The following is a 24,145-nucleotide window of genomic DNA, read 5'->3' on the forward strand; positions in this document are numbered from 1 at the left end:
ATTGTTTGGACACTATGTTCGTGATGCCACTACACTAGGTTTATTTACTCAAAAGGTTTAGTTCTCTATAGGCGACTTATTCCTGTTGTGTCAAGAAGTTGGATTGCCTCAGAATTCCCATGGCTATGTAGGCTGTTTAAGTGAGCTAAGGCAAACCGTTTCGCCGTATTAAGTACTGTATCCACATTAAGATCCTTGTGGATTTCATTTTTAATGTACCGTGGTGCGAATGTCCCGAAGAACCTTGTTCTGAAACCGTTGTATTATTTCTAAATTGCTCTTCGCATAAAAAAAACAAATGATGTTTGGTTCAACGTGTATGGTCAATCACAGATTAATTTTACTTCCCAACAATTTCATATATAACTAATTCTAAAGCTGTGAGTTACTTTCAACACGACATCAATTTACGTTCATCAAACCAATCAATTTACATTCGACAACAAACAAATAGGGTGGCGCGGGGCATATTCCGTTCAACCAATCAGCGCGCGAGGTGCGATCCGTTTCACAATCTGACGGTTTTACTTCGATAGATTACAATCTACCGAATAATAATACGTTAAATTGACTGACTTACGTGAATCGACAGTTCACAATCTCGCGAGATTGATTACAATCCAACGGTGTTTACAATTTTACGGTGACATATATGAATTATAGCAAAGCATTTGTTTAGGAAGCCATGTAATTTTCAAAAATGATTGAATATGCGAGTCCTTATAACCATTGCACCTCACTCCAAAGACACTAGAACGTTCTAAATAAGATAAAACAAGTGTCAGCGAATACGCAAAGCTGGGTGGGCGCCAAAACAATCACTGTTATACAGTATTTAGTTGTACTATATGGAGTATAATAACACTTCTGTATCCGGTTTTTATTTCCTGTTATTATATTGTAAGCGTTTTGTAGTCCAATTTTAGATGGCTGTGAATATTATTGTCATGTGTCTTTATGTAGCTTTGCAGATCAGGCGGAAAACGGCTCAAATATTAATCGGATTGTTGTGAACGGTGGTTTTATTTACTTTACATTAAGTATGTTAATTATTTACCTTGGTTTAATAGATTATTAAATTAAATATAAAATTTATATAACTACGTCATATGCGAGAGATTATCTTCACGGTTAATTACATTCGTTTTAATGAATTAACCTTGAGATAGAAATGTTTATAATTTATTTAATTAACATTAATAATAATAATATAAATATGTAGTATATTTATATTATTATTACTAGCTGTCCCCGCGAATTTTGGTTTCACCTTAATGTGATTTTACTTAGCCTACTTTTTAGTACATACCGACATGCTGCATTTTGTACCTACTCAAAGATAGGCTAAATAATTGTTTTTTTAATCCCTATGTATGTATTATGGACTCCATTTCCGCTTTAGACGTTCATTTAGCCACTAAGCCAACCTAGATCCTTCCAGAAGCACAGAAGCCTGGGCACTTCACAGGCTACACGGAGCGACCTCACTGCTCCAAGGACTTCTCAGAACACCTCCTATATGACTAACACATTAGAATTATCTAATATATAAAATTCTCGTGTCACAGTTTTCGTTGCCATAGTTCTCCGAAACGGCTTGACCGATTTTGATGAAATTTTTTGTGCTTATCCGGTATCTATGAGATTCGGCCAACATCTATTTTTCATCCCCCTAAATGTTAGGGGTAGTCCACCCCTAAATTTATTTTTTTAATTTTTAGACAAAATTTTTAATTTCAATTTTTTTATGATACAACATACAAAAATACATACAATCCTCAATTTTCACCCCTCTATGATCAACCCCTATTTTTTTATTATAAATGATACATGGCAAAACGACGTTTGCCCGGTCAGCTAGTCGTATAAAAACTAAATGTCCTACTTTTGCACGAGAGTACTTTAAAATCAATACTAAGTGGTACATAAAATTTACATTGTATGTAAGTATCTTAGCGAAAGCTTCCCACTTAAAAGCTCTACAAATGCACTGAAAGCTCTTTCGCGCACTAATCCCAAACCTTTTAGCTGCAATCAAAGCCCGACGGAGACGCGGCCCGACGTGCGGGGAGCGTCTAGGAATTTAATTTACATTTTTAATTAAGTTAAATTTTGTTCAAAAACCTTTCATGAACTTTTCTTGATTAGAGTTGTGAAGTTTGAGATTGATTAGTGGAGGTTTAATTGCTCGCTACCGTTGAATAATGAATTCGATCGAAGTCGGAAGGGCGCCAAATTAGTTTTTCTTATATTAACGTTGTCGTAATATTATGTTTCCGTGGTGTCTTGATTGTAATTGTTGTTTCGGGGTGGACGGTTAATAATATTTTCTGTATAGAGAAATAAACTAAATAAACTTTGGTCTTAAAACTGATTGTTTGGCAACAGGTGTTAAGGTTTCGTTTAACTGAGTAATTTGTATTAATAATCATGTTTTATGTGTCGTTGCATATAATTTTTTTTTCATGTACACTGTGCACACGAAGGCAATACATTTTTAAACACGGTATATCTAATGACATTGTACATTGACCCGACAATCCAAAATAAAATATGTAGTAGCAAAAAATAAACACTGTACATAAGTTTATAATATAACTAAATACTTATAATTAATAAAATAATATACATTGAAATAAATAAAAACTTAACATAAACTAAAATATATCATTAAAAGGAGTCCCTTTAGGCAAGGTTCCGAAGATACTGGTCCCCCTTTGAATTGCTAGACTAATTCTTTGTCCGAGGTAGCTGCCAGATCTTCGGTCTCCTGTTATGTCGACTAACCTTTTTGAAATGTCTTTAAAAAGCCTTAAAGCGCTAGGACCCCACGGACCAAGGGTCTCGACACCGAATGGGACAAAATCATATTCTGAGCCTAGACCCCCTGTATTTGCATGCTTTATTTTTTTCAGCCGCTTCACAAGCCGCACCAGCTCTGTTGTTGGTTCCATGTAGATGGGAAGGGGCCAGCATGTCTGAACAGGTTGCATCCAATACCAGTACCCGACCAAATAATAATAGGTTGGGGAAAAAGTTTCTTCGCATTTTTTAAGAAAATTCAAAACATTTTCTAATATAGTTTATTTACATTTAACTAAAGTATGTAGGTACCATTTTGTTCGATAACTTTTTGCCATCATTCATAGGTAGGGACATGATCCCATTGCTATAGAAATTTTGGGTCTTCTGATCAAAATACCACGACAATTGGTTTTGGCAGACCTCTTGTGATGTTAACCTGACACTGCCTAAAGAAGTCTGAAGAGACTGAAACAGGTGGAAATCTGAAGGTGCAAGGTCAGGACTATACGTTGGATACATTATCACCTCCCAGCCAAGCTCTCTTATTTTTTGCTGAGTGGCTAAAGATGTGTAAGGTCTAGCGTTATCATGATGAAAAACCACACCCCTTCTGGTGATTAATTCCGGCCGCTTTCTCTCAACTTCTTGCTTTAATCTCATCAGTTGTTCGCAGTAGAGTTCAGAATCGATGGTCCTGCCTGGTGGTAACACCTCATAATGAATAATGCCCTTCCAATCCCACCACACACACAGCATCATCTTTTTGCGAGTTATCCCGGGTTTCGCCACAGTCTGTGAAGCCTGACCGGCCTTTGACCACGACCTTTTTCGCACGTTCTTGTCGTACGTGATCGACTTTTCATCATCAGTTATCAGCTTCTTCTAAAATGGTTCGGTTCCATTAAGTCGTAATAAAGAACCAAAAATGAGTACACGGTTCATTAGGTTTCTTACAGTGAGCTCGTGAGGTACCCAAATATTGAGCTTTTTTGTGTACCCAATTTTTTTCAAATGCGCCAAAACTGTTTTGTGATCAACTTCCCGTTCTTCAGCTACGTCGTAACTACTGATATGCCGATCTTGCTCCACTTTTTCAAAAATGGCATCCATTTTATCCGTCATAGGGCGACCAGAGGGACTTGGATCTTTGACATCAAAATTTCCGGATTGAAAATGCTTAAACCAGATTTGTGCTACTGTCACAGACACTGCGCTAGGGCCATATTAACATCGCAAAATTTTTTCGCGGCTTGTGTTGCATTTTGACCTTTTTTGTAGTAAAATTTTAAAATGTATCGAATTTCTTCATTCGAGTCACTCATCTTGACGGTACGAAAAATAAATAAAAAACAGACATTATCCTAATTTGATTTTGGAATTATCTTCTTTAAAATCTCAACTTTCCTTGATAACAAAACCAGCCAGATACATATAGTATAGCCGAAGAGATTTTATTACAAGTTGATACATACTATAATGCGAAAAGACTTTTTCCCCAACCTAATAGTATATAATTGATATTTGAGGCGCCTCTACATTTGTTTTTTTTTAATTTGAAGTATGCTCCAAACACACGTGTAGCTTTTTTCCAATAATCTTTGTCTTGTTCTGTGCAATCATGTTGCAACCATAAACAACAAAACAAATGTCAAGTATAGCTAACAGCGGTCACAGTATAACGATCAATTTGAGTTTACAAACAGATTAAAAAACTAGAACTTTGAAATAGTATAAATTCATTTTATGTTATACTTCTATTGGCGCGTTAGGTAAAATTGATGAGAGTATTTTTTTACGATGCGCGCATCGTCACAAAAAACCGACACCCTGAATATCTGTTCAAACGTCGGTAAAACAGTCTAGGCCGCTAGTTGGCGCTCACTTTGTTTTATTGACAAGTTGTTTTGTTTTTCAGATTCGTGTTTATTTAAACCAAAATAATGGTTTCTATACGAGAAAACTCGTTCCAATGTGATAAAAAAACATATTGTTTATTGTAAAATATCATGATTTGTATATATTATTTCGTTTCGATTGGACGTGACCATTAAAATGGACAAGAAAAATGCGATTCGAAGGGGGAAAAGTCACTCTAAAGTGCTCGAAGAAAATTATTACGCCTAAGAAATATAATTTCTAACGCGAGTACATAAGTACACACACGTTTTTTTTATTCTGCAATCCATAGGTTTAAAAACTATATAATTTAAACAATATTCTACTACACTTAAGTCATTGGATTATAACCACACGTTTTAACTACGGTTTTCGGTTAATGTCGCTCAATTTGTGGTTAAGAGCATTTGCTAAATTGATCACGTTGATAAGTTGTAACGGTCTAGGTGTACTGCAGGTGTTACCACAAAATGGCCGCTGCTCGATCCAAATTTCAAGAGTAATTGCTTTTAATAGATATAATGACGGAATTAAACTATTTTTTCACATATCTTCTAAAAGAACACTTATAATCATTTTATTGTGTATTTTATATTTTTTACTAAACAATTGGTGATAATGTTCATACTTAATAAAATTGCCGTGTTTATATATAAATCTTATTACACACAATCTATAACAAAACAAAACTTACTTTACTTGATAAATACTATAGTAAAAAAATGAAATGAACAAGTTTCACATCATCGTACATAACTAATTAAATTAAATTAATCAGCAAGTTTTGGCTGAAGTAGATAAACATGAAGACAAATCAAAGCAAAACACTTCAACGGGGTGAGCTTAAATAAATGAATGCCTCTAAAACAGCAGCCTACGCCACTCTTGCGCTGGTCGCCAATCGGCCATATGTAGCTCGCGTCTAAAGTCTTCTTCGAGGGCTGAGTTCGCTGGCAGTCTAACCGTCGAGGTACTTCTGAATCAATACGCCAAGGACCCTTCCTTTAAGAAAATAGCGTACCAATTCTTAAACGTCCGCAGTCGCGAGCCTTCTGGCATTGTCCCACTATACATCATGTGTGCATGAATGTAACATCCTGCCCGTTTTGTCCTATAAAATAGAAACATTTCTGTCGTAACGTTATCGCTGTATATTACTTACATATAGTTAAAAATAAATCAATCAATGGCGCTACAACCTTTTTAGGTCTAGGCCTCAGATTTTTGTATCTGTTTCATGATTATTTGGTAATAGGCAAGTAGGTGATCAGCCTGAAGCACGCCATTGACATTTTTTTGGGTCTATGGCAAGCCGGTTTCCTCACGATGTTTTCCTTTACCGTTCGAGCGAATATTAAATGCGCACATAGAAAGAAATCGAACTTACGACCTCAGGGATGAGAGTCGCACGCTGAAGCCACTATGCCAACACTGCTCTTACATATAGTTAAGTGACGAAATATGATACGTTTTATCCTAATCCTACTATAAAAAGTGCTAAATTTTGCCAAAGGACTGTGTAACTGACGCAAAAGCGAATAAATAAGAGACTTCCGCGAAGCACTTTCGGCGAGAACAAGTCGCGAGCGTGATGTACGATTTGACACAGAATATTTTATTCGAGCTTGGGACGCCATCCATTCCACTTATCCCACTCCGTTGGATTTTTGACACGAAAGACTTTTTAACGTAACTTCGTATTACTGGATTAGTTTAGATCACAGAATAGGGGCATTATGACCGTATTCTTTGTAAGATATATGAATATATGTCACCGTAAAATTGTAAACACCGTTAGATTGTAATCTATCCCGCGAGATTATAAACTGTCGAAAGATTGTGAACCTCAACGAACTGCTTACAATAATTTAACGTATTATTATTCGGTAGTTATTTGAAATTGTTGGAAAGTAAAACTAAGTTAGTGTAGTACAATCTACCGAATAATAATACGTTAAATTGTAAGCAGTAAGCTGAGGTTCACAATCTTTCGACAGTTTATAATCTCGCGAGATAGATTACAATCTAACGGTGTTTACAATTTTACGTTAACATATACACGTCTTTCCATAACCAAAAATATCTTACCGTATAGAAGAAGGTAGTATGTATTAGTGCTGCGCCTTAAGTCCTCATGTCATTTTCACATGTGTACAGGGCCTGATTTAGAGGTCTTGAGGCCTCTGGGCAACAAAGGAGTAGAGGCAAAGGAACAATTACTTTCGTTCGAGTTTTTTATCAATAGTTTATTGTGAAACCAAGTACATTCTTTTAGTAATTAATAAATTACTAAAAGAATTAATTTCTGTTAATATTTTAGTACAATATAATCATGTTTGTACAAAGGCAAAAGTAAAGCATCAAAAAAAAATATCAAAAGAGAAGTTGTTTACTAGTCGGAATTTAAAAAAAAAATCCGAAGTCTATTGTGGGAGCCCCTCTTTTGTGGAGGCATCGGGCCTAGCCCCGGTTGCCCTCCCCTAAATCCGATCCTGCTGGTGCTGGTGTATACCTCTTTCTAACATAATTTTATATATATTTGATTGTCCTCGTTTTAACATGTGATGTTTGAGAGCGTAAATAAAATAAATATTATGTCGAATTATGATTTGTGAAGAGATCCGACATTTCTTTCGTTACTAGTGTAAGATTCAGTTTTAAATTTTCGTAAATAAAGATTTTTTAACTATCGTGAGTGTCAAATAGATTTACAGATAATAATTAAAAGTTGAATGAGCTGATAGTTTGTACTTAAAAATAGCTGTCCGTTTAGGCCATTAAGGTTTCTGCGGGACCAAGTTACCTATTTTATTATGTTGACAACACTTTTACGTCATTATAGTTTTAATCTTGATACTTCTAAATAAAATTAAGAATTATAGTTCGCTTAACTGTCTTGCTGGTTCTCTTTCCGCACAGTCTAGAAGCCCTTTTAGCTTTTTTAATGTCTATGGTCACTCTTAATCTTTTTACTATCATCATCTATGGATGTGGTTCAAAAATAAGCGGTTCCTCAGAAATGAACTCATCTATCTAATCATTTCGAGAGTTCATAATAAGATGCCGGTTCTCTATCCTCATAGATTCTAGAAGCTTTTTTAATGTCTATGGTCACTCTAAATCTTTGTATTATCATCATCTATGGATGTGGTCAAAAAAACGATAGCGGTTCATCAGAATTGAACTCATCTATCTAATCATTTCGAGAGTTCATTATAAGATGCCGGTCCTCTATCCGCATAGATTCTAGAAGCCTTTTTAGCTTTTGTTAGTGTTTATGGTCATTCTAAATCTTTTTATTATTATCATCTATGGATGTGATTCAAAAAAACGAAAGCGGTTCATCAGAAGTTAACTCTTCTATCTAATCATTTCGAGAGTTCATTACAAGATGCCGGTTCCATATCCGCATAGATTCTCGAAGCTTTTTTAATGTCTATGGTCACTCTAAATCTTTGTATTATCATCATCTATGGATGTGGTCAAAAAAACGATAGCGGTTCATCAGAATTGAACTCATCTATCTAATCATTTCGAGAGTTCATTACAAGATGCCGGTTCCATATCCGCATAGATTCTCGAAGCTTTTTTAATGTCTATGGTCATTCTAAATCTTTGTATTATCATCATCTATGGATGTGGTCAAAAAAACGATAGCGGTTCATCAGAATTGAACTCATCTATCTAATCATTTCGAGAGTTCATTACAAGATGCCGGTTCCATATCCGCATAGATTCTCGAAGCTTTTTTAATGTCTATGGTCATTCTAAATCTTTTTATTATCATCATCTATGGATATGGGTAAAAAAACCGGTTCATCAGAAATTAACTCTTCAATCTAATAATTTCAAGAGTTCATTACAAGATGCCGATTCTCTATCCGCATATACTCTAGAAGCTTTTTTAGCTTTTTCATGTCCATGGTCACTCTAAATCTTTTTATCATCATCTTCTATGGATGTAGTCAAAAAAACGAAAGCGGTTCATCAGAAATTAACTCTTCTATCTAACAAGACTTCATTATTTTACAAGTAATTCAAATCGCGTGCGTATAAACCTCCATAATATTGAATGGAAAATATAAAACACAAATTAATAAGAAACGTTTTCGCGAAATAGGTCCGTAATGATGGTAATAAAAAAGTCGCCACGGCGCAGCTGCTGATACCTATTGGACAGAATCGGGCGCACAGCAATCCATATTAGATTTTTCTCGCTCTCTGAAATCCATTCTGAGATGTTCATATTTTATTGAGGCCAATAAAACGGATTCATGAATATGAGAAATGCATTACGAATATCATATTTATGGTTTGAGCGCGATTCGATATGTCGCGGGTAATTTGATAGCTTTTGTAACAGGTGATAAGGATTTGGATAAAATAATTACATAGTTAAATAAATTAATTAATTCGGTGACGAGACCCTTGGTCCGTGGGGGCTTTAAGGCTTTTTAAAGAAATTTCAAAAAGGTTAGTCGACATCACAGGAGACCGAAGATCTGGCAGCTACCTCGGACAAAGAATTAGTCTAGCAATTCAAAGGGGGAACGCTGCCAGTATCTTCGGAACCTTGCCTAAAGGGACTCCTTTTAATGATATATTTTAGTTTATGTTATGTTTAGTTATTCATTTCAATGTATATTACATATTTTATTATTGTATATATACCTATAATTAAACATATTATATAGTATTGTCTTTTATTGACATAACCTTTACACTTTTAAAGAAAAAAAATTTTAACAGGATTAAAGTTATGTGTTATTATAAATTTACAACTATTTAACATAATTTTAAATTTATCCGACGTTTCGCGTGCTTTACAGCGTGCGTGGTCACGGTGACTGAAGACAAAAGTCTTTTGTTATGTTAAATAATTGTAAATTTATAGTAATACATAACTTTAATCCGGTTAAAAAGTTTTTTCTTTAAAAGTAATTACATATTTATTAACAGCTTTGGTGTTTCGCAAGGTCACTCAATAGGTACGGATCCTTTTTGTGAATATAACATTGCTTGTATGATAGAAAGTTATTATAACCGAAAGTCCACTTAAGGGGTTCGAGATATTGTATGATTTTGATGTATGATAGAAATATATTATACAAGATGAAACGTGTTACATAATTACTAACGTACAACTTTGTGGATGTGGTGTTTTGCAAGGTCACTCAATAGGTACGGATCCTTTTTGTAAATATGTATAACATTGCTTGTTTGATAGTAAGTTATTGCAAAAAAGTGCGTGCGTACAAAGTACACATGTCAGAAGTGAAACTTCTTTGGCAAACTAATTTTTTAAGTATTTTTCATATTTATACAAATCTAAAGCTTTATATTTCCGAGACTTAGAGAAAGGAAAAAGGAAGATATGTTAGGAATTTAATGAATTTAACTGTCATTAAGTGTCGAAAATTAATACAAATTATACATTATTTTTTTTAAATTTATTTCTTTGAAAATAAAAACACGTGGCATTTTAATTTACAATTCGTCATTTAAGATTTCAATAAATTATGCTAATATTATTATTATTGCGTTTCATCCGTACAAATTTTACCCTCATAAAGAAGTTTCACTTCAAAAACGAAACGTGTGTAAGAAATAAATAATTGCGAAGACAGTTGACACCTCAAAGTACAACATTGTGAGGTAAACAGAATTTAAACTGAAAATTACGTAATTGCTGGGCACAGATCTCATAGACATTTCAGCCTATTGAAACGGCCATCAGTGGTCTCATAGCTTTAGTAGTCGTAGGTTCAATTCGCAGCTGTGCACCAATAGACTCTCTATCTGCGCATTTAACGGTAAAGGTAATAAGGTAAAACGTCGTGAGAAATGTCATGACTCAGAAAGTCAAGGGCGTGTGTCTAACGTAACACGTAGACGTAACTAATTTGGAGGGGGCTGGTCCTTTTGTAAAACGTTACGATGCGGGGCGGGGATTGAATTACGCGTTATTTTTATCATACACCACATAATGGTAACTTTTAGGTATAAAGAGTCACTAGGTGGTCACGAAACGTTTTACTATACTTGGGTACAGAAAAACGTTACGGCGCATTACATGGGGGGGGTGGCAATAATCTCCAAAAATTACGTGACCTAATACTTGAACGCTCCCTTAGCCGGGAAGACTGAACCTATTAGAAGACACGAAACAGATACAGAATTCTGAGTCCCAGACCTAAAAAGATAGCGCCACTGGTTTTTTTAAGACGCCATTAAATATCCATATTGATGAATCCAGATGTCGAAATGTCGCCTTTGATCATAGCTACACGCTACCAGTAAAATAAACAAGTCGCAAATCTAAATAACACTCAAATATAATAAAACGAATAGTGGAGATAACCTTTAAACTGAACTATCAACTCTCAGAATTATTAGTGTTTCCTTCGAGTTTCAATTTACAGCACGAACCTTTAAGGGCCTTGTTATCCACATATCAAATGAAACTGAACCCTGTAGCTTCGGTATACAGAACAATGAATCTGCATGTATCACATAGTGTATGCGAACAGCTACCTTATTGTGCGGTAATAGAACTCACTTTTGAACTGCAAAAGGCAGATGTCGTTTGACGGCATTTTGTCGGAGTAATAAGGTCTCCGAGTGGACGTAAGGAGAGGATATCGTTTATTCTAATGAGGTTTCAGACGTGTGCGCTGGCAATATACTCCCTTTTGAGTGTTCACACTAAGTGTACCTGTACAATTTTATTTAACTTTTGAGACCACCACTATGTGGAACCAGATGACCACTGAAGTATTTCCGAACCGATTCGACTTAGGCTCAGAAAAGAGCGTACCAAATTTTAAAAGGCCGGAAACACACTTGCGAGCACTATGGAGAGGGTTTCCCTTGTTCTATAAAAAATATACCTATGGTATAGCTTGTTCCACGCCGTTTTGATTGACCAGAAATACTGTTATTATATCAATTAATTTGCAATTAAAAACACAGCATTAACAGCTCACTGAACTATTTCCGAAACAATTCGTGCGACAAGCGTGCGACTTTCATCCCTGAGGTCTTAGGTTCGATCCCCGGCTGTGCACTAATGGACTTTCTTTCTATGTGCGCATTTAACATTTGCTTGAAGGAAAACATCGTGAGGATACCGACATGTCTTAGACCCAAAAAGTCGACGGTGACAGGCACTGGAGGCTGATCGCCTACTTGCCTATTAGGTTTAAAAATGATCATGCAACAGATTCAGAAATCTGAGGCCCAGACCTAAAAAGGTTGTAGCGCCACTATTTTTTTAAAGGTTCTTGAATCTAATTGAACATACTAAAAATACATAAGCATCGGTTAAGGTTAATAAAAACCACAACGACATTTACAAATTAATCTTCTATATATATATAATATATTTGCTTTTTTTATTACATGTTTCTCATTTAAACCTTCCCTGAACTTCCACAAATATTTCTAGATCAAATTTAGCCAAATCGGGCCATTCTCCAGTTTTAGCAAGTCAAACGTAGATATTTTCGTTAGTACCGTACACTATTTAAAAAAATGTTTTTTTTTTTTCAGATCTTCCTGTGTGATGTCATTTGAACGATGATCCGTGATCCGCCTGCCATGCACAAAACTGACAATACTCCAAGTAAGTGAAAGTAAAAGAACAGCTATACATATCCATACTATAAAATAAAACACTAAGACACTATACAAAGCCAAAACAGATTACATTAATAAACAAAATCTACAGATAACATAACGTCACTGTAGAATGATAACCTCGTACGTCAAAAAACCATGTATTTTTTATTCTTAGACTCTTATGTCATTTAACTGGTACAATCGAATGAAGTAAGTTATTTATGTTATTAATAAATAAGTACTTTTTACCATCCAAAACTATGGAAAAAAGCATATAATATTTTTTTTTCGCTTCCTGTAATGTTTGGTTCTCTGGACATACGAGGTTATCATTCTACAGCAACGATAAGTTAATTAAATACATTAATCGATAAAAAAAACTGAAATTAAACATTAAACAAACTACAAATTAATATTTTAAAGAAAAAACTAAATAAAGTCAAAATTCTCCCGCTTCTTAAAATATTTCCTCACACCCTCTTTGGTAATGTGGAAAATGTCTATATAAATAATAATTATGTAATAACTTTCTTACAAACCTTCACAACAAGCAAAGTTAGGGCTTGTTTGTTGGTATTAATTATCTACAATATTAGTTTATTAATTGGATTACAAGATACTTAAATTTAATTCAAACATTGGTACGTACTGTAAAGTCTTGAGATCATTTGTAAACCTAGAATTTACTAGAATACCTATATTTAGAAAATACTGCGTTAGAATAGTGAAACCTATTATGTTGGCTATGTATAAATAATATTAATATAATAATGAGGTAAACTTACATACAACTAGTGCTTTCCTCAACGAATAAGTATCGCAAACTGCAACAAACATTTTAAATTTGTTTTAAGTTTCTATTTATCAATTTACTATCATTACTTTGTAGGTTAAGAATATTGTAAATACGGTATATTTGTGTATTGTTTGAATTACCGTAAATATTGTATTTGGTTGACGCTAATACAAATTTACTGTTTTTGTTTAATGAAACCACTTTTTATGTAGACGTTAAATCCCAAAATATGTTGATAAGAACTTCAAAGACGGCTGGACGAGGAGTATTTATTTCGTACTCCTACAGCTAACATATAATACAGTGTCAACTCTTTATAACAAATTTCAAGGACCCGAGCATTTTTTTCGTTATAGAGAGTTTTTGTTATAGGGACGGAAGAGAAAAAGAACCAAATTTAACCAATTACAATAATTTATATATATAATACTAGCTGGCCTGGCGAACATCGTACCGCCTAACAGTCGATTCTTTATTTGTTTAAAATACTTATTTTGCTATTCGGGACACCGGTCTAGCTAAGATAAAAAAAGAAAGTTGATAAGACAACAAATACATTATGTCAAAAAATAAAAATTTACCTTCCTGGAAACCCTCCACTAACACATGAACTTTTTGCTATGGTATTAAAGATCAAATTGACTTTTAAGTATTATTACGAATATTTTGTATGGGAATATAGAAGTGTTGTTTTCAGACTTTTTCACTAAATTTTTTTTAATTTTTCTCCGTAAGAACCATCCTCGTACTTCAAGGTATATTAAAAAAAATCAGACAAATCGGTCAAGCCGTTTTCATGTTATGTCGTGACAACGGAAAACGGGTTTCATTTTTATATATATAGATAATAGATAGGTGACGATGGTGCGTTTAGTAACTGAGACCAAAATTCCCTACAGGCAATGTAATCTAAGAATAATTGCACAGGTGTTAATGAAATTAACAATAACAAAGGCGAGAAGGCTGTTATGACCTCAGGTGTCATTCTTAGAAATTTCCGCACCTCAATAGGATAGTTTTGTAAGCTGATTATAAAAACAATTACACTTGTTGATGTCTAAATATGAAAATATTTCTTCGTTATAGATAATTGCTGTTGCGTTATAGAGAGTGAATTAATTTATGGTTTTTGTTTTAAACCAAACAAATTTACTCATTTGTACGTTATATAGAGTTTCTCGTTACAACAATTGACGTTATAAAGAGGTTACATAGTACTTAGGTTTTTGTTTCGGAAGAGCGAAAGGTCTCTAAGGGATAGCTTAGCAAAATGTTCCATATTTTGGCTAGCTACTAAAACAGTAGGCTAAGTAAATCATATTAAGGCGATACGAAGTTCGGAGGGGCAGCTAGTTTTAAGTATTCCAATTTCGCTGACGTAATTTATAATAAAACAAACAGGTCGTGAATAAAAGGGTTGTGTCGTAAACCCAGAACGTCCGTCGCGATATTAAAAAGGGTCCCAACGATATTGCAATATCACATTTATGCGAAATGTCCGATCGTTTTGATAAAAATAAGCGAAATTTTATTGTGGTCCCGATACTTAATCACTTTCTTGATATAAAGAAGTACTTCGTTGTTGACTTATTAAAAAATTATTTATAATTTTTATTACATTTTCTGGATTGTTAGACAGACTATAGTTGTCATTGTTGAGAAGATTTTTAAACTTTTATTTATTAGTGACTATATAACTTATACAAATTATTGTTATGTATTAATTCAACACTTTTGACAATCCACAGCTTTTTTTAAAATAATATATAATACACCATATATACGAAGAACATTATGTACTAACCAAAACAATTTACTGGTTGAGGTGTATGCGGAAATGTGTAAGGGTGTGTAAGAGTTATGCGTTTTAAATCTGTTATGGGTACCGAATTAGAATTAAACATTTATAATTTGAAGAACTCGACAACGCTTTTTTAGACAAGATGGCGTCGTTGTCCCTCTGACATACCTGTAAACACGAAAACCAACATCAAGTTTTTTAAATATTCTTGAATAACACAAATACACACCTACACAGATATAAATAAAAATAACTCTCTGACGTTATTTAACTCGAAGACAATTATTCAAAAGGCATTATTTATGTTGTACATGTTTTATACAGATTACTTATAAGAATTAAGAACACTTTATTTATCATACTGTCAAATAGCCTATTGTCACTGTCATTGTCCTCTCTCTACTCTGTGTTGTTTGTCCCATAATCAAGCATTGGATTTTTGCGTAGATAGAGATAGAACTAGATGAGCTTCTAAAATAACAATATTAACTAAAGAGAGAAGGCATTAACGTGAAATACTTAAGTGCGAGCGAAACAGAGTATCAGTTTTTCTGTCTCTATTTGCGTATCGGGTTTTATGTGTTTACCACCAAGCTCTTGGTGGTAAACAAGTTTTCGCCGCTTACTGATAAATCTGTGAAACCCAAGTCAAACCCATATTTTAAGACTTTATCCTTATAAGAGGTGTTTTAAAGTGTCAGTCATGGTGAATTGTTGCATGTTGTGTGTAAGTAGCTTATTTTGTCACGACTCAGTAACTTTGTTCAAGAATAATTCATTCGAATGTGTATTTTGGTCAATAATAAGCAATCTTCAATGAATTAAAACTGTAAATACGACATATGTCGATCATTCGCTATCTCACACGCTGTACGCTGATGCCTGGTCTATACCATAGTCAATGATATTTTTAAGTTGTCGGACACACGAACATAGTCTCAAAACATTATAGAACACTAAGACAGTTAATTAACATTACCTTAGTTTAAGCTAATCACTAGTAGAAAATTACATCAACTATATAATTACATTATAATTACATATAATTACATAACTTATTAGCTATTATTATTGTATTGGCTAGATTGTAATTCAAGAAAAGTCACACTCTATTTTGTAATCTAGGGAAAAAATATTCTCATAGAAGCACAGCGCACGATATCGATAAAAATTAAACATTAGTCTAGCAGTGTTCATTGTTCAAATACTTGTAAGACAATGTCCTTTAAAATATGGTTTACGTAAAAATCTCCCCTACTTCGATTCCGCGTACTTTATGGCTGCCTTATCGTAATCAAAATCGTGTTTTGCGTTATTACTGCTATTAAGCTATTCGACGAGATGGAAAATCGAAAATCATAAGGAATTATTTTTGCCATTAAATTCTTAAGTTTGTGGAGTTTATTGGTTGGACAATGGATTATAGAAAATAATTTTCGTGAAGCAAATATTGGGGAATAGGTAATTTAGATGTTGTCGATAATATTTTTGATTAGTTAATTCTTTATATTAGAAACATTTTATTGCGCTTTGGAAACAAAATTGTTTAGAGATAATTTTAACATCAGCGTATTTTTTGAACTTAAAAAAATATAAAATAAATCGATGGCGCTACAACATTTCATAATCATTTGTTAATATAGTAAGCAAGTAGGTGATCAGCCTTCGTGGAATCTACCACCTCAGGGATGAGAGTCGCACGCTGCAGCCACTAGGCCAACACTGATCCTTAACCTAACATACCTAAAACAAATTTAAAAGTTTGATCCCTGTGGCTGTGTACTTTGCTGGCAGCATTTACTCGCTGTATTGCGATACTTATTTGTTGAGTGAGGAAAGCACCAGCTCTGGTGTCACCACTGCTATCTACCAAGCAACTATAATCTTTAGTTGGCGCCTGTGCACTTGAACCCTCCAGAGAAAACAAAATCAAAGTTGGAAGAAAGACTATTATTTGAGCCGATTATTTCTGAATATAATTTAAATTTGAAGAATATTAAACAGTCCCTGAGAGCAGTGCTGCCCTAGTGGTTTACGTGCGATTCTCATCGCTGAAATCGTAGGTTCCAACCCCCAATGAAGTTTCTACGTATGTGCGCATTTAACTTTCGCTTGTACGATGAAAGAAAACATCGTGAGGGAACCGGCATGCGTTAGGCTCAAATGGTGTGTGTCAGGCACAAAAGGCTGATAGTTACCTATTTGGAAAAACAAACTATTCACGAAACAGATACAGAAATCTGAGACCCTTTGAGTGCTCCTGTGAATAGGCTTTCGCTCTTACAATTTCATTACTAATATTATAGAAGATAATTGATATATTTCAAAACCTTTCTACTTGTTGTACATTTTTTTACGCTCTGAATAACGTTTAAGATTCTATCATAAGGTGCTTATAACACCATGCGCCTATTTAATTTAAGTATAGTACTTTTTTGTTTTAGGTTGGTCTTATAATCATCTATATATATAAAAATAAAACCCATTTTCCGTTGTCACGACATAACATGAAAACGGCTTGACCGATTTGTCTGATTTTTTTTGTTGTGTTTGTAATTGTCAGGAGAAGGTTCTTATAAAAGAAAAAAAGAAAAAAATTGCGCGGAAAATTAGAAAATTTAAGAATACTTAACCACCATACAATCAGAACTTTTTGATGTAACCTTATGGCGTTTGACATAACATTGACAGAATGCGTGCTGCAAATATCGTCAAAGAGGATGTAAGAAAAATGAATATCGTTTAAAATAAATGCTTCGATCGGAGTTATTATATTGATAATATAATAATATGCGAGCCAGAAAAACAAACAAAGAATGTTGTATAACATAAAGCGTTAGAATAATAAACACTTTGTTTCTGAAATATTTTTTAATTAATTATACCAATTTGAAATTAATATTCATAGTTAAGACAGGACAACGTCTGTCGGGTCCGCTAGTTACGTATAAAAAATATTTTAAGAATAAGTATGGAGTTTCTTGCCCATTCTTCTTCATATGAAACTACCTTTTGGAAGGGGTAACTAGAATATTTTTGTAATTTTTTCGAAAGTGCCTAATTGAAATAAATGATTTGAGTTTGACTTATTGTATGCTAACGTACCTATGTTGTTTTAAATAACTATACATTTGTATAGGAAACAACCCGTGTTAATCTTTGCACATATGATTAGCCGGGTATAAACTTAAATTTTCTTAGATCACGTGTCGATTTTCGTTGACTGTTATAGCCGTAATAGTTACAATGCAAGCGCGATGCAACCGGAAAATTGCGGGGTTGCCAGAAGCCCGCGCCCGCGGCACTGGCTTGCCCTGATAAAATTTATGGCCACTTCCCCTTTAAAACAATATTGAGGGCTCAGTTGGGATTTATGTCTCGCCGCTGCAGCGACTCAATTTATTCTTCAATTTTTCATACAATAACTCACACGTATTACGAGTGATGGATGAAAAGGACTAACTTTCGGGCTTTAATAAGAGCCTCCAGATGCGAATCTCCAAATTGGCTGAAGTTTATTGCCCACTTATGTCAGGCTTAAGTTGCGCTCGGAGCTTTTCTCTCGGAAAATAATGTATGGCCCTGATTGTCCCGACATACTAAACATTTGATTGAAATTATGTTTTCTTAGTACTGGTGATAACAGTCGCTAGTATTTAAATTGTATTACACTTGCGGTAGCTATTTTCCCGTTCTCCTTTAACTAAAACCATCCAGTCCTTTAGCAGATTGTGTCGGGTTTACAATAAAACTGATGAAAATAACTCAATTGACATTTTCAGCAACTCAATAGACTACGTTTGTTTCATCAAACTTCCGAGGCAAGGTTCCGAAGATACTGGTAGCGTTCCCCCTTTGAATAGCTAGACTAATTCTTTGTCCGAGGTAGCTGCCAGCTCTTTGGTCTCCTGTGATGTCGACTAACCTTTTTGATATTTCTTTAAAAAGCCTTAAAGCGCTAGGACCCCACGGACCAAGGGTCTCGACACCGAATGGGACAAAATCATATTCTGAGCCTAGACCCCTGTATTTGCATGCTTTAGTTTATTCAGCCGCTTCACAAGCCGCACCAGCTCTGTAGTTGGTTCCATGTAGATGGGAAGGGGCCAGTGTGTCTGAACAGGTTGCATATATGTATTAACATTGTATATTCGCGGACGCTTGGCGGACCCTTGCACTTCTTCGATGGAAAGAGTTCCCTAGGGAGTTGTGTGCTGCGATATTGCGGGCCACACGATTGTGAGGAAGTTGCTTGATCTAATCTGCGCTTTCTTAAATTCTCATGTCATTGTCACACGTATCCCTTTTCTAATATGTTTCTTCTCATTTTAACATATGTGAAGTTTGAGAGCATACTGTCACATCTCTCGTTCTCCACCAGTCAGCGGTACTGCGTAAGGTTTCACCTATAAACGTTTTTACAAAGATCCTATACTAAAGTAATTACGAAGCACTGGTTTGAACTTTATTATTATTATTTTTTTACTTAGAATTTTTTTTTTGTCTACTAAGTATTGTTATAATCCTTTTCTTTTTTTTTGCGGCGTAAACTAGCTGCTGTGGTCTCTGGTAGAATGACCAGCGCTGTGGAACATTCTGCTCCTCAGCATAATGCTGAGCCAGGGCAACTACAACCACAGCACACACGCATTACACATTTGAAACGGATCGAATGGGACAAGGATTTTTTTTGTATTTTTAATCTCTCATAATATATTGTTATTTTGTGTGTTTATGTGTGTGTGTTTTTGTTAATAATAAATGTTATTTCTATGTCTATGTCTAACTAAACAATTCTAAAGGAAGACTATAAAAACGATTTGAATCCAATTAAATGGCGGCAAACCAGTCTAGCGGTTATGTATTCATTTGAAATGCATATGTTAATTAAATATTAATGATTTTCCTTATCACGAATTATATTTATAGTCTAACAATAATAAAGGCAGATGCGCATAGCAGCCGCATTGTTCCGTCACCAATAACAATTGCAAAGAGGAAATGTATATAGAGAAGGCCTTTAGTCGTGAACTTTATCGGTTACCAGAGCTGGTGCTTTTCTCAACGAATAAGTATCTTACAGCGATTGCTGCCAGCGTTAAAGGTACACTGCTACAGGAACCAATATTTTTTAATTATTAGTAAGAATATTGTATATACATATATATATGTAAATGATAAATTGATTTTATTTAAATGTAAATTTAAGAAATATGTAAAATGTTTAAATTGCATTTTTGATTTAATATTTGTAGTAATCTAGTTTATTGCTATTGAGTTATTTGTTTCTCTTTTTTAAATGTTTTCCTTTACATGTTGTGAACACTTGTCACATTTATGTATTCTTTTTTGTATGCTGCTTTCTGTGTGCCTTTTTTAAAATAAATACATGTTTAAACTAATTTTATTTAAAAAATTATATAATATATTTATACCACACCATCGTCCTTATATATCTTAATTGTCTATGTTTAATAAAGGAAATCTATCTTTATACCCATATTTTATCTGTGGTAGAAATTGCCAATCGCTCATTACCATATTGTATAACTTGCAAATTTAATTGGTAATAAATGCAAATATTAATGAAATGCCTTATCAAACAAGAACACTGTTCAATTTATTTCCACTTAATTGCACACACTGACACAACCAATATACACACATATTATAAACAGGTAAAAAAAACAAATTGTACTTAAATATACTATAATTTCTTATAGAAGAGCCGGGAACCCTGACATATTATGAATTTTTTACTTAAAAATGTGTTTATTCATTATAAGTACATATGCATTACAATGTGTAAGATTTGGGAAGCCTTTTACGTAAGAAATACCTGTGTCAGGGTTCGCAGCTCTTCTATAACAAACTTAATTATGAATTCCTTAAATAAATATATATATTTATTTATATATATAAGTTTATTCATTTCAACAATGCATTACTCACCCACACACTCACTCATTCAATCAGGCGTGTTGAAAACAGTTGAAAATCTAAAACAACGATATATATCTTAATATAAATTTAATGGCATAATCACCAAAAAACATGGTGGATTGGTGTTCTCCTGCCGTTTCTCTTGAATAGTTTACTACTATGTAATATAACAAAAATTTTAAGCGGGCCATAGATGGACCGCATGTTGCAGTCAAGACCGACTGCAATATGCGGTCGCCGCACGGCGATCTGCAGTTTCCATACTAAATTCATATTCGCAATACACGGACCGCTCGAGCAAACTCGAGCTCGAGCTCGAGTTCCTGAGCAAACCGCATATTGCAGTCGGTCTTGACTGCAACATGCGGTCCGTCTATGGCCCGCTTTAGCCAAACGCTTGGTCGAGTCTACTAGTATTTATATATAATTTAATTACATATTTTATTTGGTTTATTTTTGTTTTTGATTTTCAACTGTTTTCAACACACACTCACTCATGCAATCAGGCGTTTGCATGAGTGAGTGTGTGGGTGCATGTTAGTGTATGAGTAAGTGTGTGGGTGCAAGTGAGTGAGTGAGTGAGTGAGTAAGGCATTGATGAAATGAATAAACATTAAACATATTTTTATTTTATTATTTTATTTATACATACAAGGCTAATAAAGGTCTGATAAGCATTCTATACCAGGCAACGTGTGATAACAGTTTAAATTAGCACAAATATTGTAATTCTAATATCCAAGTTAAACTTCTTAAAAATCATTAGGCTTAATTCAAAAATTAATTTAAACTTTCATAAGCTTTAGCCGAGAAGCGAGCTTCGGAGGGCAATATCAATTTCATCATTTTAATTTAGCTTTCTCTAATGTATCTTTTTTGGTCATAAAAATAATAAAACTAGCATGATAATTAATAGAAAGCTGTAATTTCATACCTGTATAATATATGAACATATGGATATCAAAAAAAATAAACATCATCAAGAAGAATAACTAAGGTAGTACTTGTTTTTTTATGCAATAGGAGGCAAACCGCCAGTAGGTTCGCAAATGCGTTGCCGGCCTTATAAGAATTGGTACGCTCTTTTCTTGTAGAATAGAAATACTTCAGTGGGCAGCTGGTTCTACATAGTGGTGGTGCGAACCTACACAAAATAATTAAAATTAGTATTAAATAAGTAATTCAATTAGGAAAATAAGTAAAAAAATTGTGATTTTTAGGTTGCCATTTTTTATTCGCGTCAGTCTGACCAAATCGTTAATAATAAAGCATTAGACGTGTCGCAAAATTAAACCTTGATTTATTGACTTAAGGTCCAATTCCACATGCATCAATGTATCTGAGGAAATATAGCACGAAGGTTCATAATCCTTTCAAAAAACATCCGTCTTACGAATGTGTACTGACGCGAGTTTAACATTTTTTACCCATTGCTGATTGCATAAAAAGTGTACAACGCCGCTAAAGAAGTTTTCACTTCAAAAATCTTTCACCATCGAAATCTATCTTAGGCTCCTTGTGGTCCAACTTCGAACTTAATTATACATACGGAAGTATATATAAATGATGTATATAATATCTAATATCGTGCTAACTCATTAACTAGGTGGAATGTTTGGGATTTTTTAATTGGGTAGCATGTTACTGAACATTAAAGCGTAATTACTGCTGAGTAAATATTATATTTTAAATTTAACAATGTTTTGAATTTTAATATCGTACTAGCTAGTTATTAGGATTCCATGTTAAACTTTTTATAAAGCAAAGGAGCGAAGGGAAAGGCCGGCAACGCACCCACTGCGATAACTGCCCTTTTAAGGCTTGTTAGCAGACGAAACAAAGGGCTATCTACTAAAGATATACATATATGCAGTCAAAATCTGTAATAATCTAAACCATTCAGGGCGTCACCCAAACGCATACAAATTCATTCAAATCGGTCCAGCCGTTTAAGAGGATTTCAGTGACATACACACGTACAGTAGCTATTATATAGTTATAAAGTTACAAGCGTAAGCGTTTATACAATCGGGTGTTTTCATACTAAAATCTTTATAAAGTAATAACAATGTATTTGTAATTGATTATACATGCAAAGCCCGCATTTGGTTCAATCTAATTACAGCCTTCATTGTCGTAGTAATTAACATTATTACTAAATGTACATAATTAATATAAAAGGTGTGTCATTAACATTTACGTCTAAGGCTTATGATTTCCATATAATAAGTCTATAAAAAATATTACCGCTTACTAAGTATCGCCTTAATATATATTACTTAAGCTTAGGTTTCCTAGAAAAGCGGTGGCGTTAACTAACGGCCGTCATTTTACTTTTCGTCTTTACTTTTAACATAATGCAAAAAAAAAACAATCATTTTCGCTCGTCCAAGTCACGTTTCCACTCATCGAATTAATTAAATATGGGCACCGCTACACGCGAAAAACGTTGAACTACTGTTTATCACCGCTATGACGGCCGTCATGCAAATGACAGCACCGCTATTTGACGTTACGGTGACACTCAACGTTCTCTTGAAAACCTACTCCGATGTTATTTATAGACAATGACGGATGACGTCACCCAACGTTACATTACGGCCGTTAGATAACAGCACCGCTTTTCTAGGAAACCTAAGCTTTAGCCTACCTTTTTAATAATAAATATAAAATAAATAAGTGTTGCTACAACCTTTTTCGGTCTGGGCCTCATACTGTTTCATGTGCATTTGTCAATCTAATAGGCAAGTTGGTGATCAGCCCCCTGTGGCTGACACAGTCAGTCGACTTTTTGGGTCTAAGGCAAGCCGGTTTCCTTGCGATGTTTTCCTTCACCGTTCGAGCGAATGTTAAATACGCACATAGACAGAAAGTTCATTGGTACCGGGGATCGAACCTGCGACCGCTGAAGCCACTAGACAACACTGCTGTTTATTATTATTTATATTCAATGGCGGAATTATTAAGTGTTATTTTATTAATTCGTTTCTTTACACTATGAAATATGAAGCTAGTTTTTGACAGATAAATGTCGTAAAAAAAAAGTTAATATGCATATATCCTTATTCATCATAAAATTTGCACCAATACTTAAGCATTCATCTGTCTCTTTTTATCACAGCATAAATACAATTTGACAGAAAGAGACAGAAGTGTACTATCGTTAAAAGAGTGCATACTGATGGAGTATAATTAGGTTGCCCTTTACTGCAATTTAATGAGGCATTAAGTGACTCTAGGAACATAATAGTAACATTAAAATACCAAAGGGGTTAAGACCAATT

General features: G+C 34.2%; 1 protein-coding gene across 1 annotated transcript in view; it reads left to right on the forward strand.

Annotated features, from left to right (window-relative positions):
• LOC125061617 (LIM domain only protein 3-like) overlaps positions 1-24,145 on the forward strand; it is a 75,186-nt gene that overhangs the window by 33,802 nt on the left and 17,239 nt on the right. The window contains exon 2 of the mRNA XM_047667124.1: positions 12,253-12,325. Coding sequence (XP_047523080.1) covers positions 12,280-12,325 — 46 coding nt within the window. The 5' untranslated portion in view covers positions 12,253-12,279. The remainder of the gene's footprint in view (positions 1-12,252; positions 12,326-24,145) is intronic.

The sequence above is a fragment of the Pieris napi genome, chromosome 23 (genome assembly GCF_905475465.1).
Source record: "Pieris napi chromosome 23, ilPieNapi1.2, whole genome shotgun sequence".
Lineage (NCBI taxonomy): Eukaryota > Metazoa > Arthropoda > Insecta > Lepidoptera > Pieridae > Pieris > Pieris napi.